At 35.1% G+C, this 21,590-nt stretch overlaps 1 protein-coding gene across 1 annotated transcript in view; it reads right to left on the bottom strand.

Annotated features, from left to right (window-relative positions):
- The window catches only part of EYS (eyes shut homolog), a 797,164-nt gene that overhangs the window by 544,098 nt on the left and 231,476 nt on the right, over positions 1-21,590 (bottom strand). The window contains exons 19-20 of the mRNA XM_054514337.1: positions 14,754-14,951; positions 12,271-12,392 (exon numbers count right to left, since the gene is read on the bottom strand). Coding sequence (XP_054370312.1) covers positions 12,271-12,392; positions 14,754-14,951 — 320 coding nt within the window. The remainder of the gene's footprint in view (positions 1-12,270; positions 12,393-14,753; positions 14,952-21,590) is intronic.

Below are 21,590 nucleotides of genomic sequence, written 5' to 3'. Positions count from 1 at the left end.
GTTCTTGATAGCACTGGGACTTTTGCTTGCAGATGCTTTTCAGTTTTGGACGTATTCAGAAATCATTTAGTGACAGTCATCTCAGATGTATAACTAAGCAGCAAGTGGCAACAGAGTAAATCAGAAAGTGTATTATGTTTTTCTCTGCTGTACAAAATACATTGTTTTTCCTCACAAAAGACATGAAAAAAACCCCCAAAAACCTAAACAAAAAAAATCCACCATCCCCCACTCCCCCACCCCCAAATCAGCTCAATAAATGAAACTCAGTCTCTTACACTATATTTGTATTTTCAGACTAAGCTAATTTTAAGATGAAGTTTGATATTTCTGAGCTTATTTTTAAAAATAATGCATATATTTTATTAGAGTTTGCAAACGTTAAAATCAGAAATTATCTGATAATATTAATCTTGCATGAGAAATTTCTAACAGTTTTGTGGACTCTAAAATAGTTCTACAAAATCTGTGAGGTGCAGATACTTGTTTTGGAGGACATTTCAGATATAGCTTACGCACTCATAAACTGAAAGAAGCCAGACCAGTTTGTAAACTTTTGCAATCCTCCACCCGTGATCTTTTTCTTTTATCTTCATTGTTTCTATATCTCAGTGATTGCATTTGGGCAAGGTTCTTGAACACTACTCAGCACCTCAAGGAACACGTATCAAGAAACAAAATATCTTTGTAGTACTCAGAATTAAGGAACTAATAACTCTTTACTAGGCTTGTATTTCATATCTCTAACTAAACTACAACAAGACAGATGTTACACTAAGATATAAGTCAAGTTTATCATATGGTGAAACTACCTAAAGCCTCTAGGCACTCACCTCTCAGAGAAAATGGTACTTTCTATGGTATCTGTCAGTGCAGTGCTAACAGCTAGCTGGTTCCTTCATGGTTCAGTTCAGTTCAATACTATACCTCTGCCAACAGGCAGATTGTCAGTAAGAACAGCCTAAATCGAGTTTCTGACATCTTTTAGGGCTTGGGAAAATATGCAGAGTTTATTCAAAGCACAAAACCTGGGTTTCATTGAAGTGGTATGACATGCAGTGTTAAAGACCAGCAAGAGTTAAACTCTTTCAATCACTTGGCACATTTTGTCTGTCTGTGTTAAATGGATCACTGATTTTCCAGTGGGCACAAAACCAGACAAACATATGGACAACATTTATAGGCAATCAGTACATTTACACTTAATTTGAGTATCTCAGCTGACTAATGAGGGGCAGACTTAAAGCCAGAGATTTCCAAGCTGTTGTCCATACTGAGATCACAAACTGCTGTTTCAAAAGACTTGTCCTTTATGAATCTGTTGGCCAAAAAAATTTAAAATCGACCATGTGTTCATATGCTTCTCGTTGTCACAGTTCTTATGGTTCTGACTCATTAGTGTTTTAGTTTACACAAGGACTAAGCTTTGGACATGAATTTCTCATTGGTCCTGAATTAAATGTGCTTTGTCATACAGTGGTCTCAGTGTACACAAATCCAATCGCTTTGAAAGAAATTGAAACAGAAAATGTGCCCACCTAATGCTCTTCAAAAGTCCAAACAATAGCAAGCTTCTCCCTCCAAACAAGTATATAATTTGCAGTCAGCTCTCAATACTCATTTTTTCACTCTGGGGTTATCTATGTTTCTTGCTAATGTAGTATTACACTTAATTCAGGTAATATCCTTAATTCAGTAATACCCTTAATTCAGGTATACTATAAAATATGAGTGAAAAAGACAGAATTTTTCCTTTTTAAGTTTTGGAATCTGAAATGGGTTTGGATTTATGATGCCTTGTGCTCTGACCAACACATACTATGTTTACACAGAATGTCCCCACTGTGACTACTTCACGCTTTCAGTGAAGTACCTACATAACTAAATTTACAGATCCATTTACAGAACACTTTTTGTTTAAGTAAGAAAAACATAGAAATGTGACCTTAAGTCACATATAATCTAGTGACTAGTAACTAAAAGTCTGATTCTATCCTCACACAAGTCAATCTCAAATGTTTTACTCTAAGATTGTATCAAAAGCACTTGAGCTTCCTATCCTTGTAGGAATATCCTCATTTGCACTCAAGTTGAACAGTTGTTAAATAAACTACTGCTGCATTTTCTAATGGAAATATTTTAGTGCCACTTTCTGATGACATAATTTTCTCCACCTAAGTGATTTCAACAAGTGTGAACCACCTTTCTATCAATTCTCAATGTAAAATATTTCAGCAATGCAATTCTAGGACTCTATTTTTGGTTTTTTCTATAGCTGTAAACCATTCCCATAAAGATTTATATCACTGTTGTGAAAGGTATTTATTAAACTGTAGGTGTTTTGATGAGATACATGTATCAAGTTTCTGAACTGGAAAATCATACATAAGTAGACACTGGAAGGGACCTCTAGAGATTGTCCAGTTCCCCTGTTCCATTACCCTGTTTACAGCAGGGTCAACTATAACAGCCTGCTCAGAACCTCATCCAGTTGAGTTTCTGATAAATTCAAGGATGGATACCTCACTTTGAGGCAACCTATTTCAGAGTTACCTTTATAGTAAAAAAATATTTTCTTTACATTTTAATAGACCCGGAATTATTTCAGTTTGTGGCCTTTGCCTATTTGACTGAGGACCACTGTGGACTGAGAAACGTCTGGCTCTGTCTTCTTTACTTGCTGGGGTACTGCAGGGGTTAATGTATTGGCACCTCAGATGGGCACACAGTCAGACTAATTTCTCAGAAAAAGTGTGATAGTTTTCTTCATGACTCTGTCCCCTTGGCACCTCCTTTTTTTTTGTTCATTGAGAGAAGTGGGCCCTCTACAGTCCTAACCTTTATCAGAAGGTCTCTCTAAATCACTAGCACCCTTTGCTTGACAACTGAGTCTGTCACTTCTTCACTTGATTTTGGTTGGCCAATCTGTTGTGAAAGATACTTCTGTCCCTTTTAAACAACTCAATCCCACATCTTCCTAGCCTCAGTCCTGTGGGAAAGTCCCATGGTCCTGAAAGATTAAACTCTGTTATCAATACCAGTTATGTAAGCAGTTGTTGACCAGCAGGATTTATCCATACTCTCTCAGGCACTTCCTCTCATTATCAGGATTGTAGAGAAAAAACATTGGAGCAATCTTTATCATGCTTCTGGAGACCTGGAGTCACCTATGGTGTGCTCCAGGTCTGCTCTGGCCATATCATTAGTACCTACATGGAAGAGCAGCAAGAGATGAAAATCCCAGGGCTGGACAAGCCTAGTTAGTCTCACCACGGCAACCCAAATCCAAGCCCTTGGAAAGCATCAATCCTACTTAAACAGCAGGTAGCATTGGCAGATGGGGGCCTTCATCCCCAGCATGGAGTCCCCCCATACTGCCACTTGCTGTTCTCTGTTGTGCTGCTGAATGCTTCAGGCTCAGCTGGTTTGGACACTTTTTTGGCATAACTCCCAGTCCCTCATCTGCTGCAAGGACAGTGAACCTGTTCCACATACTCATTAAATAAAAATACATAATGAAATTCATAAATTCTTTTCATGTTTTGTTGCTTCTTAGTTTCACCTCAGGGGGAGTTCTGATGAAATTCTCTTATATTTTCTTTCTTGGTTTGTTCTTGAGTTTGGTTGTTTGTTTGCTTTTTCATTATTCTCACTACAGAAGGTCTAGCAACTCCTGAACAAAAATTGTGGCAATAATTGGAATTTCCTCAGTTAGAAAAAAAAAAAAAGGAAAAAAAAGGGGACAAAACATAGGTGGAACGCAAGGAATTACTACACGTCACCTCTGTACCTCAGTCTTTCTTGTTCTCCAGACACTTAATGGTTCATTCCACTGAGCATGTGTGAATGAGTGAAAACCAAACATGAAATTCAGAAATTTTCCCAGGGAAATTGCAGAGGTATTTGTACTTCAGACTACATTATAGACATTTGTTAAGAAAGCGAGTCTACATTAATGTGGTGAAGCTTTTGTTTAAAATAATCTGCTTTACGTATAAAAAGAAACATATTTCTGTACAAATTAAGCTCAAAACCAGTACTAGATTGAAATATGAGAAATACAGTGTCTGATTAGAACAGAATTAATCTGGATAGAAATACATTTTATTGAGACATCCAGGGTGTGCTGGCTGGTATTAAAGCTGTACTGAAACAAACATAGTAAAGCATTTATGCAATATATCAAGTCTTTGCCTTAGCATAAAAGATTCATGAATTATTAAAAATATTACTAGAGAACCCTAAATAAGCTTTCTTTTTTTACAACAGATCCTAAGGTGATGAAGATGCTTAACTATTTGAGAGCCTTGGCATCATGTCTCAAAGAAGAAAATGCATATGTAATTAGTGCTTCAGAAAGCTTCTGGTTAACCAGTAGTTCTGATAGGTGTATGTGCAGGGGTGTCCCTACTTAGGGTTTCAATAGCCCTTACGAGAAGTACTGTGGGAGAGTAATGAGGAAATATTCAAAGTCTAAAATTATTATTTTGAAAGGAAATTTTGGTCAAGAGTTTTGATTTCAGTCCAACCACATATGACATAATCTTGCATTTTCACAATTCCTAACAGACCTGCAGAAATGAATTAATATGATTGCTCACTTAATGAATGAAATGTTTTCCCAGTGCTTTCAGAGTCAATTCTCCTGTAAAAGAATAAGCTATTAGAATAATCTTGAAAATTGCTTTCTTTTGGAAACATCTCAGCATATTTCAGAATTTTGTTATGCAAAAAAACAGATTCTATACAAACACGGTATACCTTTAATATAATTTAGCTTTTTTCTTTTCTCTGAAAAAGGTTAGCTAAGCAACAGAAACAAGAGCAATTGACTCTTACAACAAGTAACTCAGTGCCTAGTAGTATAAGACCTACTAAATTGTCACAGGCGTTCTTCAGCTCCTTCTTTTCAATTGTCATAAGCAAAAAAGGAAAGGGGTCAAATGATAACAAACAAACAAGCAAACAAATAAATAATACTGCAAGATATGGTCCCTGGTCAGGGTCACCTTCCACTAGATCAGTTTGTTTCCAGGGATGGGGCATCCATTGCTTCTCTGAGCAACCTGTTCCTGTGACTCATCACACTCACAGTAAAAAATTTTAGTCTCAATCCTTGGAACAGAATATTAAAATCTAAAGGAGGACATATTGGAGAACTCTAAAATAACTAAAAGAAATGGGATAACAAGTCTTTCTCTGGGCTATTTTCTTTTCCAAGTGCTACATAATTTTCCCAAGCCTGAAGAGGTTAGCAGCTAAAGAGACCTAATTAAACTAGAAAACGACCTCCTACTCTTTGGATGAAAAACATTAATACATAACTTGTCAGTTGTACATGTTTTATGCAAATTATTTCACTTTTTTTTTTAATACAAACAGAAATAAGAGACTGTTCTTTACTCCTGCAGAACTTATTTTGTTGTGGAAGAGATACCATACTGTAATTCATAATTGATGGAGTGGGAGTAACATTCACATTTTCTCTAGAAAAGTAAACAGGTGCAAAGCTATTTAATATATTTTAAGCAGAAGAAAACACCCTTGCTGCTATATGGAGAATTTATTTCATATTTAATTAATTCTTCCAGTTAATTATTGTGTGTTGTGTTGCAAGGACAAATACATGGGAAGCTGTCAGAGAGTGGCTGAGCACCTATGGATTTCACCATTTAACTTGTTTCAGAATCATTCCCTTGTGGACCTGTACCTTTCCATGACCTTCTGCTCTCTAAGTCTGCTAAGTACATGCCATCACATAATTCTCTGCCAGTAAGTGTCCTTTTTCAGAATTCCCTTCCTTATGAATCAATGACATTTTGTAGTTTCAAGTCTCTGTAATACCACTGCCAGTCTTTTAATGCCTTCAAAGGTACAAACCCTTAATTTCCCACCTCAAGCGTAGCATTAGTCTCCATAGAGTGCACAAATCAAATTTAGGGTTATGCTTTCCACAAGTAGGCCACAATTCTCCAGCTTCTTCTTTATGTTGTGAAGTTCTTCACTTTCCCTGCTGTCACTGATTTTGTGTGTCCAGCCTCCTCACTGTGGGCAAAACTTAAAGCACACCATCTGGGACTACCTTCCTGTATCTTTACCACATTGATTTGCCTTCTGTTCACAAGTCTCATTGGAAAGTCAATCTTTAACTTCCTCTTAATCTCCATTTCCTCCACTCTGTGACAGTTTTATTCATTCTGTAGAGTATTTAAAATTCAGTTTATGAAAAAGATAATAGAAGGCTTTCACTCCTATGGTATTTAGTGGTATTGTTGGTTGAAGTTGCAAATTTTTATATATATCTGCATCTTCTTTCAAAAATATAAAATTAAAACATGTTAAAATAATGTCATAAATAAAACAAATAAATGGAAATATGATACTTGTTTGCCAAAATCATCTTTCAATTAGACGAGTAAAGCATAAATATCATAATCACTCTATCCAGGTAATGTATAATACCACAGATCAATACCAAGGACATTATCCTAAGTTAGTAAATCAATAGTTAATTTTGTGTAGTCCAATGTCTCTGACTCAACTGGACTTATTAGAACATAAAGGAGTACACCAAATAATGACTAAGTTTTCAGTCTTTTTACTGTTATATTCACTATAGTACAAGGAAGAGGAGGGAGGCATTTCAATAGTCTTGAAAAAACCTTTTATTGAAGGACTATGAAGAGACTGTTCCTTTTTTTTTTTTAGCTAAATATACATGGGAGATTAAATATTTCAGGGATAGAGAATCAAATCTTTAGGGCAGCACAGTGAGTTGTATCAGCAGCAAAACTTAGCAGAAGAACTGCTGCAGTTGCTAGTTTTTGGGTGAATTACAGCTGCTGTACAGCTCTTCTCTAGGATGTATAATTGGCAATATGAAACTTATTTGTCCTGCATTCACAGTTTCACCACATGGGTACTCTCAATGAGGTCAGTGCATAACTTTAAGTCACAGAGAAGTCAGCTTGAATTTATTTATTTGGCCTGGGAACCATTAAGAGCTTGTCATTTGTTATGTACACTGGATGCCATTCATGGTAAGTGGTCTTTTAGTTAAGTTGAGGTTTCAGACCAACTTCTGTGGCAGTGCTTGTTTGCTTTGTTTAAAGCTTAGATAATTTCCTCTCCCACAGAAATCTAGAAACTTCATTGATGCAGACCTATCTGCAGACCTTTTATTTCCTTCCAAATGTCAGATCACCTGCTCTCATCACCTAGGAAGATGATCCTCCTGAAGCACTTTGAGTGCTTCTTGATGTTTTAAAATAAGTTATAGGCTTTAGAGATCATTATTGTTCTTTTCTCTGTTTAGCATAAAGCACAAAAAATTCAGTTTTACAAGGAAATTAAGTGTAGTGTACCAATTTAAGAAATTGTTTTAAGTTAGTCCAAAGACCTGACTAATTTCTTTTTGGGTAACTTAAGCTGTTAACAGTTAGCTACCATGTACTTTATTCCTCAATGCCAGAGCTCTTTCCAAATCTTTTTCACAATTTATGCAATAAGCTAATCTACTTGTTCTTGAAATTTAAACTGTCAACTCTATTTGTTTTTGTTATTAAAAAAAAAATCTCTCTCCACCCTTCACACAAGCTTTCAATGCAACCCAGAACATAAGTTCCTAAAAGACCTGAATTACATGATTTCACTTTGTTATATGTACTTTTTTTTCTCCCTTATCAGTTTAAAAACAGAAGCCAATCAAGAAAATATTTCTTCTTCCAGTTCAAATTAGCATTATTGTCCATTGTTTTATTGGAAAGCTCATTTCCATAACATTAAATATTATTGAAAGGGAAATAATTGCCTTTAAATTCAAAAGGATAGAGAGTTAATGACAAGAAGGACATGGGACTGCAGTGCAAGCATTATCATATAACTATAACTTTACCTACAGTTTATTTTCTTTACTTTACTATGTGGTAAGTACAGAGAAATACTAGCTTCCAGAAACAAAGCTCTAAAAGAAACATCTATTATAATTTTCTGCATGAGTCTCCACATACAATAAAGTGACAGGATTTGCATTATAATTTGACATACAGAACAACACAAGCAAAAACTAAATTCCGAGCTATTGTTAAGATACTATTTTCTTTTCTTTTTTTTTTAAATGCAAATACCCCAAAATAATGTTTTGTGTTATATAGACTGTATACATGATCTGATCTTACATAAATCATTAGGGACAACATATCTTTTTGTCCCCCAACAATACCTTGATTTAATTATTTTAACTTTTTAAAGAAGAATTTGAAAATTACTCTGGTGAAACTCTACCATAAGGTAGCCATTATTCAGATGCTGGCTGGGCAGCAGTGATCACATGGAAGTTCTGAGCCATTGCCTTTGAATCACAGCATTTGTTTTATTCTTTTTTCCTCCTCTCTCCTTTGCTTTTTAAACTATCTCAACCCACTATTTTTCTTCTGTTTGCTCTTTTTCTATTGTCTTCACCATCCCATAGAAAGAACAGGGTGAGTTAGTGGCTGTGTGGTCCTTAGCTGGCAGCTGGATCAAGCCCTCAGGAGTGTCATTTCTTGTGCCTGCTCTTTCTGAGGCATTGCTAGTATAACATTGCTATCTAATTTCAAGGCTCTGTATTATACCACATTACCAACACCAAAAATGAAGGATACATATTGCAAGTGTCATTCTGACAATGGTAATTCATCCTTACCTTGAAAAAATGCATCAAAGGTATTTGAGCTGCTTGACTGTAGAATGAAGCTTCTATAAGGGTAGCTGATTAATTATTCCCAAGCCACCAGAGGGTCTAATATGCTCTATATTATGACAGAACAAGCCACTGACAGTGGCTTGTTCTGTCATATAATAACTTGCTGGTATATAACTCTTGGAGAACTGGAATATTCAGATGCAGTAGAAAATCAGAATCTCCTTATGCTGATGTAGTTGTGTGATTAAACTCTGTATTTCACCTATCCTGATCTCCCACCAGAGAAGGTTTAGACTGGATATTAGGAAAAATGTCAGTGGTGTCCAGCATTAGAACAGGCTGCCTAGGGAAGAGATTCAGTCACCATGCCTCAAGTTATTAACCAGGTGTGTACATGTGGAATTCGGGGACATGGCTGAGAGATGAACTTGGCGGTGTTAGGCTTACAGTCGAAGATCTTTTTCAAAGTAAATTATTCTGTGATTCATCCCACAGTCCAGTTGTTTAATGCCACCCCCCCCTCCCCACACACACAAAAAGCCAAGGTAAAGTCTGTGAAATATATGTTGCAATTAGAGGACATATTGCAGTCCTTTCTCACATTCAGATCTTTGGTCTTTGACTTGTATAATAAGGCTGCTGTAATATAACTTTGAAAGAAAATGGTATTTGATGCAGAAATTATGAAACTCCTGAGATCTCCATCTGTTTTTAAATCTTCCTTTATTATGCTTCACTTACTTCCTATCATCCAGTTTTTTACCTTTTAGAGGGTGAAGAGAGCCTGTGTTGTTAAAAATTAATTTTCTAGAGGATTGTTAATCCATTATCTGTTATTTTATAGCTGCTGAAAAAGAAGGGATAAGTCCTCTTCCATTTTTATGAATATATGTTAATTTATTAATCCTCTTCCTGTTGATCACTGAGGAAACTTGATGTATAAACAGATAATATTATTTGGAAAAATTTTGGTACACTTTGATCATGAATACAATAAGAAGGACATAGTATGTGAAATAATATAGTGACATGTAACTGAATAATGCAATCATTTAGTGAACAAGTGTTTTAGGTCCCTTTCTAGATTCAACTTAAAAGATGATCCACATGAAAGTTATTTCAAAAATGTATATAATAAATGTTAGTTTAAGTAAGTATACTCTGGAGAAGAATAGAGAAGGAGAAATTTAAATATTGAATAGAAATCAATCATTATTACTATAGCAAAATAATACCATAAATTAACAATTTATTTTCAAAATAACTTACTTTTCTAATTAGCAAAACCCATTCTGGCTGGGGGAGGGGGGGTTTAAGAGTGAAATTTTGTTGTTCTTAAAAATGCCAAAGAACAATCTTGTAATGAAAAAAAAATACTGAAAATTTTAAATGTGTAATAGCCAACATCAAAATGAATCCTTTCACATAAATGGTTGCTGTAATATTGACAACATAGGTGAAAACTTTTGAAAAAGCCTGAAAAGGATCAAACACAGAGTTTAATATGACACCTTGCTGTTAAGTTTCTGCAGCATTTATTTTCTGTAGATACTAACTGTATCCACATTGATGTTTTGAATGTCATGCTTTCTCAGAAACAGTAGTTTGAATGGATCTCACTGATTTGCTGTGCTGTGTTCCATTTAAAGCAAAATTGCATAGGCCTGTGACAAACAAGGTGAGAAATATATAGGAACTACAGAACAAAAATAAACACAAATAAGTCAAGGAAAAACAATGATGAAAGACATGTGAAGAAAAAATTAAAACAGTGTTTGAAATTGCAGTGAGCTACTATCCTTTGTCATGCTAAATTTTGCCCAAATGATTAAATTTTCCTGGCTCAATATTTCAACTCATTTGGTGAAGCATAGCCAAAATTCTCAAGGGGTAAAATAGATTAACTTTATTAAAAATCTGTATTTTTCTCCATTTCCAGCCCCTTATTTTTTGGGAAGAATGTTGTTTAAACTGCATACAAAACTCCATTTTGTCAGTCTCAATTAAAAGATCAGCTGCAGTTAGGAATAATACCTGTAATGTCAACATTTGCAACACACTCTCCTACAGAATAAGACAACACATGAATGGAGGCATAACATTTATTTTGTGGAATGCTCTCTAGCCTGACTTTAAGATGGCAATATGTGTCCAGTTTGAGATCTTGAAGTGTTATCTGCAGTCTAGTGGTAGAAAAATATGCATTTACAATAGTATCCGAAGACAATAACAAAAGTGCCACAAACTGTGGTCTCCATATCAAGCACTGGATTTTGTCCAAGGTGTTGACTAGTCCTTGAAACATGTTAAAAAAAACCCGTCCAAAATATTGTACAGTAAGAAAAGTCTGTGGAAATTAGAGAATTCGAGAAAATTCTTTTGAAACAGATAAGTTTGGTTCAAGTTTAGGAAATAGTGACAATTGCTGATTACCCTCAGGATTTGTCAGAAAAAAAATGCAGTTTCTTTATGCATGTACTAAGACAAGCAAGCAAGCAAAAACAAACAACCAACCACAAAAAAAGCAAATCAACCAAAGAAACCAAGCAAGGAAAACCCCCAAAACCAACACCTCTCATACACTTCAGGGTTCCTGAAATTGCAAACACTTTCAGCAATAGTGTAGCAGTCAGTGGTACCTACAGGGTTGTTCAGTTCACCCAAAGTGAAGATTCAAATGGTGGGAAGCTGAACTGTGGATTGTGCTGCCAATCTCCTCAGTGATCTTTGACTGGTGATTAGTTGTTTAGTTCATTCCATATACAGTCACCTACATTTAAGCCTTCATAATATAATTTGAATTCTACATTTATCAGTTTAGTATTCTCACAAATGTGGTGGTAGAAACTAGAATAAGAAAGAAAAAAGCTAAACTTTCTTCCACTTTTTTTGATTTTTTTTAACTGGTAATTTCTCTGACAGCCTGAATGCTTCTTAAGGAAAATATTCTTGCTGTATGATCTTAGTGTCTCTGTTGAGTACAATGAAAACAAATTGCTTCTTGACAGATTCCTGGAACGAGTGACAGAGAACATGGGCCACCTCTGGTGTTGAAGTTTACACCATGTGAAGCTCTGTCATCTTTCCTCTCATGGAGGAATCAGGTGATAGAATGATTTTATTTCTAAGACATGTTATTTTTAACACACTTCATATCTCTGAAACAAATATATCTGTGTAATTTTGAAAATAAATGCTGAAGTACTTGAAGTAAATCAGTTTTCTTGGGGAAGATACTTTTTAAGTCCCTTTGAAGCCAGTGCAATTGGTGTAAATGAGTATTCCTGTCACTTAAAATGAGGTCACAAATACACCTAGTAGAAAATTTTCTGTGCCTTTTGAATTCCCTATATAACCACATTGACCTAGTAACTGCTTTTAAATTATAAAAACATTCCTCTTTCCCACTGCCTATAAAATTACAAATAAACAAAAATACCAGGTCTGGAAAGTAAGATTATAAAGCCCTTGATATGTGGATGTATGGATCAAGAGGACATTTAGAACTCAGAAAAATGTTGCTTTAGGTTTTAGAATGATAGCGTAAAAATCATTATAATTAAAAAAATTGCTAAATTGCTACTCACCAGATGTAGATCAACACATGTAGAATTGTGTTCACAAGCGTTGACTATGCAGTCATCAATGTCTTGGTCACATTTCAATCCTGCATATCCTGGGTTGCACAAACAATAGAAGCCATCGACAACTGCAACAGAGATCAAACTTTAGTACTGAGAGTCATAACAACTGAATGTAGTAAATTTACTAAGTTCCAGTTAAATAGTATCTGGAAAAGATTAAGACCAGGTTTACTTAAATGGTGTGGACATGTTAAAAAAATTGGAATAAATAAAATGTCATCTCAAAATACCTTTTAAATATGGAAGCAGATTCATGTACTGAAATATTTACACAATGGAAATATTTTGATTCAGAAGTTGTAAATCAATGAGTTAAAAAGTGATGTTATAAGTAATGAGTAATTTTCTATCACAAAACAATCACAAAATGCATAACATTCTATCTTTAAAATTATATCAAAATAAGATATGGCAGGTAAACAATGTTTGGTTTATTGGCTGCTTTTAGTGTAGTCATTGCTATTGTAAGGAATGCCTCATATTATACCGCTATATAAAGAGAAAACATACTTGAGTTGAACTTTTCTGTGATTCTTGTTAAGAATAACAAGATAATCATAAGAATTCTGTCTCTTTTTCATCATTATTAATCCAAATGGTGAAGAATCTTTAGAGTGCTCCATCCATATACGGAGTTCATGACAGAAGAAATCACATTTCTTGCAGGCCTGCATTTATTTTAACCTCAAAGTGGTCCCTGGGTTCTTCATTATCTCTGAGATTTACCATAGAATCTATTCTACCATCGTGTCTGCACACACAGCTGCTACTGTATTCATTAAATGCTTTTAGTCCTTCAGCACAGGAGCATTATTCACATGCTAAAAGCTTCCCAACTTCCTTAGGATTCCAGATTTCTGCAGCCAGTGCACATAGGGTAGAGAACTCAAATGTCCACATGACAAAACCCAAGCCAGAGGACACAAGGACAATCTGTTCCCCTAAAAGTTTGCACTTTGTCAGCATGAAGAACTTTAATATAGCTTATCTGAATTACAGTTCAAAAATATCTCTAAACCAATGTAGACCACATAGAAAACATCTGTAAATGTAATAGGAAATAGTCTTTGCTAGATAGAAGATGAAGTCACTCACCTTATTCCCAGATAAGGAAAGACAGACTTTTTAAGATATTTTATTGAAACTGATTTATATTTTTATTTTAACCAGAAGAGTTTTAGACAATGATGAATTTAGTAATTTGGGCTCAGTTCTTTAAGATCTAATCTGAAACCAGTAGGCTGATTAGGTCTTCTGCAGATTTTTCTAAAAAATTATACATTTCATGGAAGTTCTTAAATCATTATTATTTTTGAAAAAGGGTGTGAGGAAAAAAGAGAGAGATGTAGAAGCAGACAAACATGGTTACTCAGTGCTTAAAGTGTGGACCCTATGAGGAAAAGTTGAGCAGGCTTGCTTAGTATTAGACCTTTGAGGAAATGTTCATAGTGAGAGGGCTATTTAACAATAGCTTGAAGGATACTTGCACAAGTGACAGAACTGAAATCCCTTAGTAGTGCTAGAAGGTATTATGAGGCAATGGCCAAAAGTTGCAGCTCAGGAGATTTGGATGGGACTGGAAGAGTGTGAGAATTGCCAGAGTAGGTAATTGGTGGAATATGCTGTCCCAAAGAGTTTGTGAAATTTCTGTCCCTCTTTGAAGGCTTTCAAAGCTCAGCTAGAAAAATCCCTGACTGACCTGTTCTATCATTGTTAAATAGTCTAGCTTAGTGCAGGGTTGACTACATGACCTTCAGATGTTTTTCAGCTTTCCAGTCAGCATTTTAAGATCCTCTGAAGATCACTACTATTTTTTTTAGGTTTTTTTTTTTTTTTTAACAAGTATAGAAAGTGTCAGTTGGATATCAAGAGCCCTATAAAACTTTCACATAAGTACTCCATACTAAACTTGGCCTGCCAATACAGACAGAATATAGTAGGGTAATCAAGTTGCTTTTAAAACCTTTTAGTACATCTTGCAATGAAAGAGTAAGTTACACAGTTACATGCAGAAGGTAAACAGGTACATCCTTTTACATTAGTTTAAAATTAAACAGAATTTTTTCACTTATTAGAATTATGACATATAATGCCTAAGTGCTCCATGAGCTCTTTTTCAGCACCTGAACATTCTCTCATGAAATGCGCAATATAATGTTTTTGGTTAATTTAGGTATCAAAGGAGACAGCACAAATCTCATTAAAATTTCTCATTAGCTACAATTCCGACCCCCTGAACACAAAACCCCAGTGCTGGGAGTTGAGGCATTTTGACAAAAATAATCCTTCTGGTACAGGCTGTGAAGCCTCAGACAAGCTAAATTTCAGTAAATTATCCACTGATCTCCCCAGAGCAGCTCAGCAGCTACAGACACTTCAAGAGAAAGACTACCCTACATTAAAGTGAGTAACCAGACTGAACTGACTGTCATAGCAGTATCCGTGGAGGCAAGGGTTAGAGCTGCACTCATCGACATTGATCTCACAGCGTGGACCTGCAAAGCCCTTCACACACTGGCAGTGGAATCCAAGGGGAAAAACGTCCAAATTCATTTCTTCTATGCACACAGCTCCATTCTCACAGGGATTGCTGGCCTCACAAGGCCTAAACTCACAGTTCAAACCTGAAAAAGAAAACGGCAAAGCTGTCAGTGTTAAACTAATGAATATATCCCTGCAACTGCCGCCTATTATGAGCTTTATTTTCTTTATAACTCTGGTTAAAATCGAGTAGGAGAGTCTCAGAGGTACATATATGTATATTACTATGCAGAAACATCTATTTTCTTGGTATCATTAAAAAAAATACAATTTATATTTTGTTCATATTACTTTATAATATTATAATAATTATTAATAATTAATAATAGCAATATTTATATTACTATTAATATTTATATATTGATAATTAATAATAATTAATAGTTATTAATAGTAATTTATAATACAAGACATTTTAAAATCTAATAGCTATCTCACAGGTTTTAATAGATAGGTATATCTTCCATCTTTTCTCTTAACCCTTGTGGTTTGAACAGCTCAAAAATGAAATTTTTTAGAATGTGTTTAAAAACAATAAATGAATTTTGATTGAAGCTTGCTGCTATTTTGTCTTGATAACCTGTTGTCACAACTGTCACGTGAATTGTTCATACATTAACCTACAATAGTGAACATGAATTAAATATATGTAATATTGTGTAATAGTTCTGCTTACCATCCATGACTGAACACAATTTATTTTACTGAAAATATGTACTTATTTAATCATGAGTGAATGCCTCCTTTATTTATAAAAATTCCATACAATAGAAAATCTTGCACAGTCTCATTGTACTCTTTCCTTACTAACACTCTTGTATAGCAGATTATGTACATTTATCTGGCCTACCCAAGGAACTGTGTGATTGTGGATCTTGGGTCACAAATTCCCTTATCAAAATTTTTAATTTGCAATAATTAGATAAAAAGAGATTTAAAGGTCCTATAAATCGAGCCTTAATTTGTTAGAACTTAAAAACTGTTTCATGTTTTCCAATACTGATAATGGAAATGAGGGTGGCAGAGACAACTGTTATCAAATGGGTTTAGGTTTGTAAATCCGCCTGCATTTTCAGTCAGTGCTGCTGGAGGCAAGTCTGTTCTTTCAGGCTTACTTTCCGACAGTGCTTAGTGACTCTCAGGGCTCTAACAAACTGTACACAAGCCCCTCTGAATCCCTTTGAAGCCTTTCCATAACTACTAAAGCTGTGTCTATCCCATGCTTTCTGGTGGAGCTTCCAAGGGTTTGCTGTGCTCCGAGCCTTCTGCACTTCACCGGTGCCCTTGCCTCCACTATGGTTGTCCAGCCATTCCTTTCTGCAGCTGTTTCTCCCTGTCCCAAAAACCTCTGTGCTCCTCAGACAGGCTGTAACCTTAGTCCAGTGATGGGCAGTGTCATGGACAAAATAGAAACAACTTGAGGAAAACTGATTGAATTAACTGCCAATTAAAAAGAGCACAGGATTGTAAAAAGCAAACACAAAGATAAAACCACCTTTCTCCACCCCTCTTTTCTTCCCACACTCAACCTCACTCCTTCATTTCAGACTCCTCTACCTCCTCCTTACCCATGAATAGCATAGGGGGATGGGGAATGGGAGCTGTGGCTAGTCCATTGACAGCTCTTTGACCCTGACACCTCTGTCTGTGTCAGTGCAGACCCCCCACAGGCCACAGCTCCTGCCAGAAGCCTTCATAATAATGAAACAAACACTGTCCAAAATGTCAGCAGGATTGTAGGTGAGCTGACTGCTTACTGTAAGATGGTCTTTTAAGGGCTGAATTCTAAATGCTTTTAATAACAAGTACAACAAGTAGGAACAGAACTGAGGTTAAAAAAAAATCCAACAACCCTTTGATGCTGACAAAAGAGGAAAAAACAACACAAGTTGTTCCCTGTCTTTATGCTTATGATCTCTCTGATGCAGGATGATCCTGCTAAAGACAGCCAGCACTTTCAGATCTGGAATTCATAAAATTGCACAGCAAAAGAAGCCATATGGCTCATTGAGATTTTGCCCTCAAGTTTCCATATTTATATCACAACAGCTTGACATGAGTGAAAACCCTGCTGATTCCTAAAGTGGAATAACACAAATAAGCTTACACATGGCTCGCAATCCTAAATGGAACTGACAGATGATCCAGTAATGCAGTACTTAATTTTCTTTACCTGTAGAGGCAGATTTACCTTTGCATCTACCTTCTGTGCACTTCCTTTTCTCTTTACACTCATTCAAGAACCCATTTATCTGTTTTTCAGCCACACTTGCTTGAGTTCCTGCACATTGGAAAGAACTGTGCTTTGAGAAAATGGTCTTTTAAGATAAATCAGTGGGCTCAAGACAAATCCTTTTTCCCTTCAGTGCAATCTCTAATGGGAGCATGCAAAACAGATTTCTGAGCTAATGAAAACCAGCTCACTGAAGTCTGGAATCATTATTGTGGTACTTGAATTTTGCATTTCTCTCAAGATTATGAACTCTATCATCTCATTGCCATTATTGCTATTAGTTTCCTACCTCTACATCCTAAGCTTCCTCTTGCTTATTCACAAATACAGAGTACAGTTTTCTCACCCTGCAATTGCTTAAAAAAATTGTCAATATTATCAATTATTTGTGTCTTTCCATGTTGTCTTTTCTGCAGAAGTCAGTGTGGTAATATCCCAAGGAGAAATAATGTTCCTAAGTCTTTTGTCCCATTTCTTAAAGATGACTTCATAAACTTTTCTTGATCAAGCTATCTGTAGAAGACATCCACCACAATATTTCTTTAAATGGTTGCCATTCCACTCTTCCTGATCTACTTGAATGATGTATCAATGAAGTTTTGCCTGTGACATTAATCAGATGCTTATCTTCCTATCAGCAGTGCTGGGAAAACTTTATCTGGGCCCCCATTGTTTTTGCCCCTGCTGCTGGAGTCCCCTAGTCACCTTTGATATGCTCTGGGTATCTGCTGGAATTGTCATTGGTGCTGTCATGGACAAGCAGCAAAAGCAAGCAAGCTCTGATAATCAGTCAAACTCTGGTAATATCTTCCCCACACTAAGATCTCTGACATGGAAATAAACCTTATCCAAGATCAGGTCTGGTCACCTGGTACCACTCTCACTCAGAGAAGTGTGTTATCTGTCAACCTTTGCTTTGTTTCAGTGGTAGTGATGAGGATGCATGTGTCAGACTCAGACAGCTTACTTGGCCTTCCAGATAAAACCCCTTATCCAAGTAATCAGAAGGAATCCTCTTCCAGCCTTCACAGCTGCAGAGTCTCTTTCTCCCCATGCCTGAGTGTATCCTCTGCCTACCCTGATCTTCTCTTCCCATCTGCTGATGTGGATATCAGGCTTTCTCCCTTCAGGGAGCCTAAGAAAAACTTATTCACCTTTGATTTTGTAATCACTGCTCCTGTGTAGCCTATTCTTATTCACCAGGTCCTTCCCCTGGCCATATGGAAACTAAACCAGGATGCATGGAAATTAAACCAGGATGCATGGAAAGGAACTCACTCTCCTCCTTCCTCCCATGGTGTTCTGCAAATAGGAGCATGACTCTATCTCAAGGTAGCTCCCCAGAAGGGTATGAATTTCAGTGAGATTTGAAATTACATCAAAACTATTTCCTGACAAAAAATAGATTTCCCCCTTTTTAAGGATTTAGGGAAAACAAATTGCTTCTTTCATTCTAACTAAAATAGAGTGAAAAAAATTAAATTAACCTGAAATTTATAAAGAATGGTAAATGAAAATATGGCCATAAAGAAGTTTACCAAATCAGGTTAAGCCACATGGAATGATGTTAGTTGCTATTAATATTATAATCTTTTTAGTGCCTTGTTTCAAACAATATTCACCACTCTTTAATTAGATAGTCGATATCCTTTTTCTCCCACCCAGCTTTTGTGCATAGCATTGCATGAAAAATCTTTTTGTCTGCTACTGTCAGAAATGGCAAAGGTTTTATTTCTATTCTAACTGGAAGACTGGTAAAACAAAAATATAATAACATAATAAGACTCTCCATTTCATTCAGTTCTTTTCCCTGAATCAATTGATTTTTGACTGTCAGTGTTGAGATTAATAAGTAAAAAGACTATTCCCTTACTCAGAGAATCACAACTGTTGATATTATCTTAATACATTTTTGTTAAGAAATTACTTATTAATGCTAATCAATACAACAAGTAAGAAATCAATAAAATAAAATTGGATGAATTAATGTAGAATTATTTTTTAAAATGCATATTCACACAAAAATTAAGGGTGGATAGGAGTAGGCAGTGGTGATTGCACACTTGAAAAACAAGTTCACTTGCTGCTGTTGCTCTCATACCAGAATTTTTTTACAGAGCTGTAAAAAAGAAGTATGATTAAGGATAAATCAAAGAGCAAACAGGTTGCAAGTTAAATTTTTTAGTAAAAATAGCTTAATCATAAAGCAGTTTTATGTTTTCACCTTTTTCTCTCACTTCCAAATATTTGTGAAAGAATTTCTGTACAAATATTTTTGTACAAATGTTTTACTGTAGCTGATTAATTTCAATACATCTATTTTGCTCTAAACATGAAACTTCTCACTTGATCTGAAAAGTTTCTGAAACAGCGGGTCTGTGAGAAAGGAATGCTGTGCCAGGAAAACAGTTTATAAACTGTCTTCTCTCCCTGACATATCAGAATTTTTAAATTCAGAGTAAAGAGGTAATGTTCACTAAACAGTTAAATGACAAAAAGAGAATGTCCAACAGATGAAATGTGAAAGAATTCATCACAGAAGTTTATTAATTAATTAATAAGTTCAGGTCATCTTCACAACTGTGCTTATTTCCTTTAGACAGATTTAACCTTTTTGCTTGTTTAATTCTTGGCTACATTTTATTGATTGCAATAATAGATCGTCTTTAATGGGCAACTAAAGGCCTCTCTATTAGAATAAACCTGAACAAACCTCAAAAAGTATATGCACAAATAATGAAATTAAACAGCCAGCTGAAGGATAATTTCCTTTACAGTTGCACAATATATTGCAGTAAGTATTATATGTATTTATCTACATTTAAGCATATACTAATAGCATATAGTATGGTTCTCTATGAGCATACTATATATCAAAAAATGAATAGTTTATTTGGAAAATATTATCTTTTTTTTGTTTAGAAGTGAGAAGCATATTACATGTTTAGAAATTTCATTCAGCTGATAATAAGTTTCCTTTTCTACTGTATTTGCTTATAATACTTCTAGGGTAGAATTTCTAAATACCATAAATGGACGCTGAAAAAAGATTTTATTTTGCTGAAATAGACTGTCCTTTTAAGGCTCTTGCTAAAAGTCAAAAGCCTAATTTATAAAAATTACATAGAAAATAAATTGCCTGATATAAATTTCTATTTCTTCATGTGAAACTATTGATATTTATTTGTTTTATTTGCTCAGCATAAATGTGTACATGAAATATTTTGATGTGCAGTATTGAAGTTTCCTATAATCAAAAGTGACATCTCTTCAATGTTGTCATTTTTTAGGAAAATATTCTAATAAATAAAACATTTGCTACTAACATTTTATGGAATGAAATCTGACAACAGTTTTTCAAATTCAGCATTTTGCTGTAAAAGTATGGCCTGCAAAATGCATCTCATTTCAGACTGATGGTAAAATTATGACAATATAGTGAAAATAAAACATCTACCAGAAAAACAAGTGTGTCATTTGGATGGCAGTTTCCTAAATTATAACAAAAGTCTGGCAATGGTGTTAAACACACATTCATGAGGACAAGAAACTTTCAAGAACTAGCAAGCAGGTAGCAACACCAGCACCATGGTTTTGTGATCATAACATCACTGCAATGGCATTGTTTCAGTCCTTTTAAACTTATCTTTTAACAACAGAGTTGAAAGACTCTTCTAACACTGAAATTAAACACTACTCTTTTCCAAGATAAATTAGACAATTGAGTTCTTTACAATAAAAATAAAAATAGATTTAGTTATGTGAAATAACCCAGTGTTCAAAGGCACTATAAAGTTACATAATGACATTCCTGCCCACCCCCCCAATCCCTGCCCCCAATCTATATGAAACTTACTGGTTTTCCCAAGATTATTCTTTTGAAATGAGTGGATACAAAAACTTTAATTCAAAAGTTATTTGATCACTTCAGGGAAATATGTGGTTTTGTTTTCATCACCTTTACACAGCTCAGTAGCTCTTGCTCCCTAAGGCTTTCATAGACTTTCCATAAAATCCCAGGAACACTAATGAGCAAGAAGTTCGATATCTAAAATCCGAGTTCCTTGCAACTGTAAATATTAAATGTCTTAATGTTAAAGATAAAATTGTCTCTACTAAAAGTTCAAAACTTTGAGAAGCTTAGATGTACCTCTAAGCTTGCCATTATTTTAAAAGCTGCCTGCTTGCCTTGATCTGCTACATAAGAAAACATTTCCACAACTGAGATGATTAAAGACTAGTAAAAGTAAATAAAAAACCCCCAAAAGTACCCTGAAAATGGGTAGGAAATAGAAAAAATAGGTGAAGCATGCATATTTTTATGTTACTTGAAATTAAGCTGAGTACTGTAATATTTTAAAAACTTAACAAGTGTTTTCTTATACTTCAAGTTTATAGGAAATCCATTCTTTTCTTTGGAATCCAAATTCTACTTTCCATTAACGGAATTGCTTTGAGATTCTGTGTATAAAGAATGAAAAGACATTTT

The sequence above is a fragment of the Molothrus ater genome, chromosome 3 (genome assembly GCF_012460135.2).
Source record: "Molothrus ater isolate BHLD 08-10-18 breed brown headed cowbird chromosome 3, BPBGC_Mater_1.1, whole genome shotgun sequence".
Lineage (NCBI taxonomy): Eukaryota > Metazoa > Chordata > Aves > Passeriformes > Icteridae > Molothrus > Molothrus ater.
Note: the sequence above shows the minus strand (reverse complement) of the source record. Positions and strands in the feature narration are given on the sequence as shown.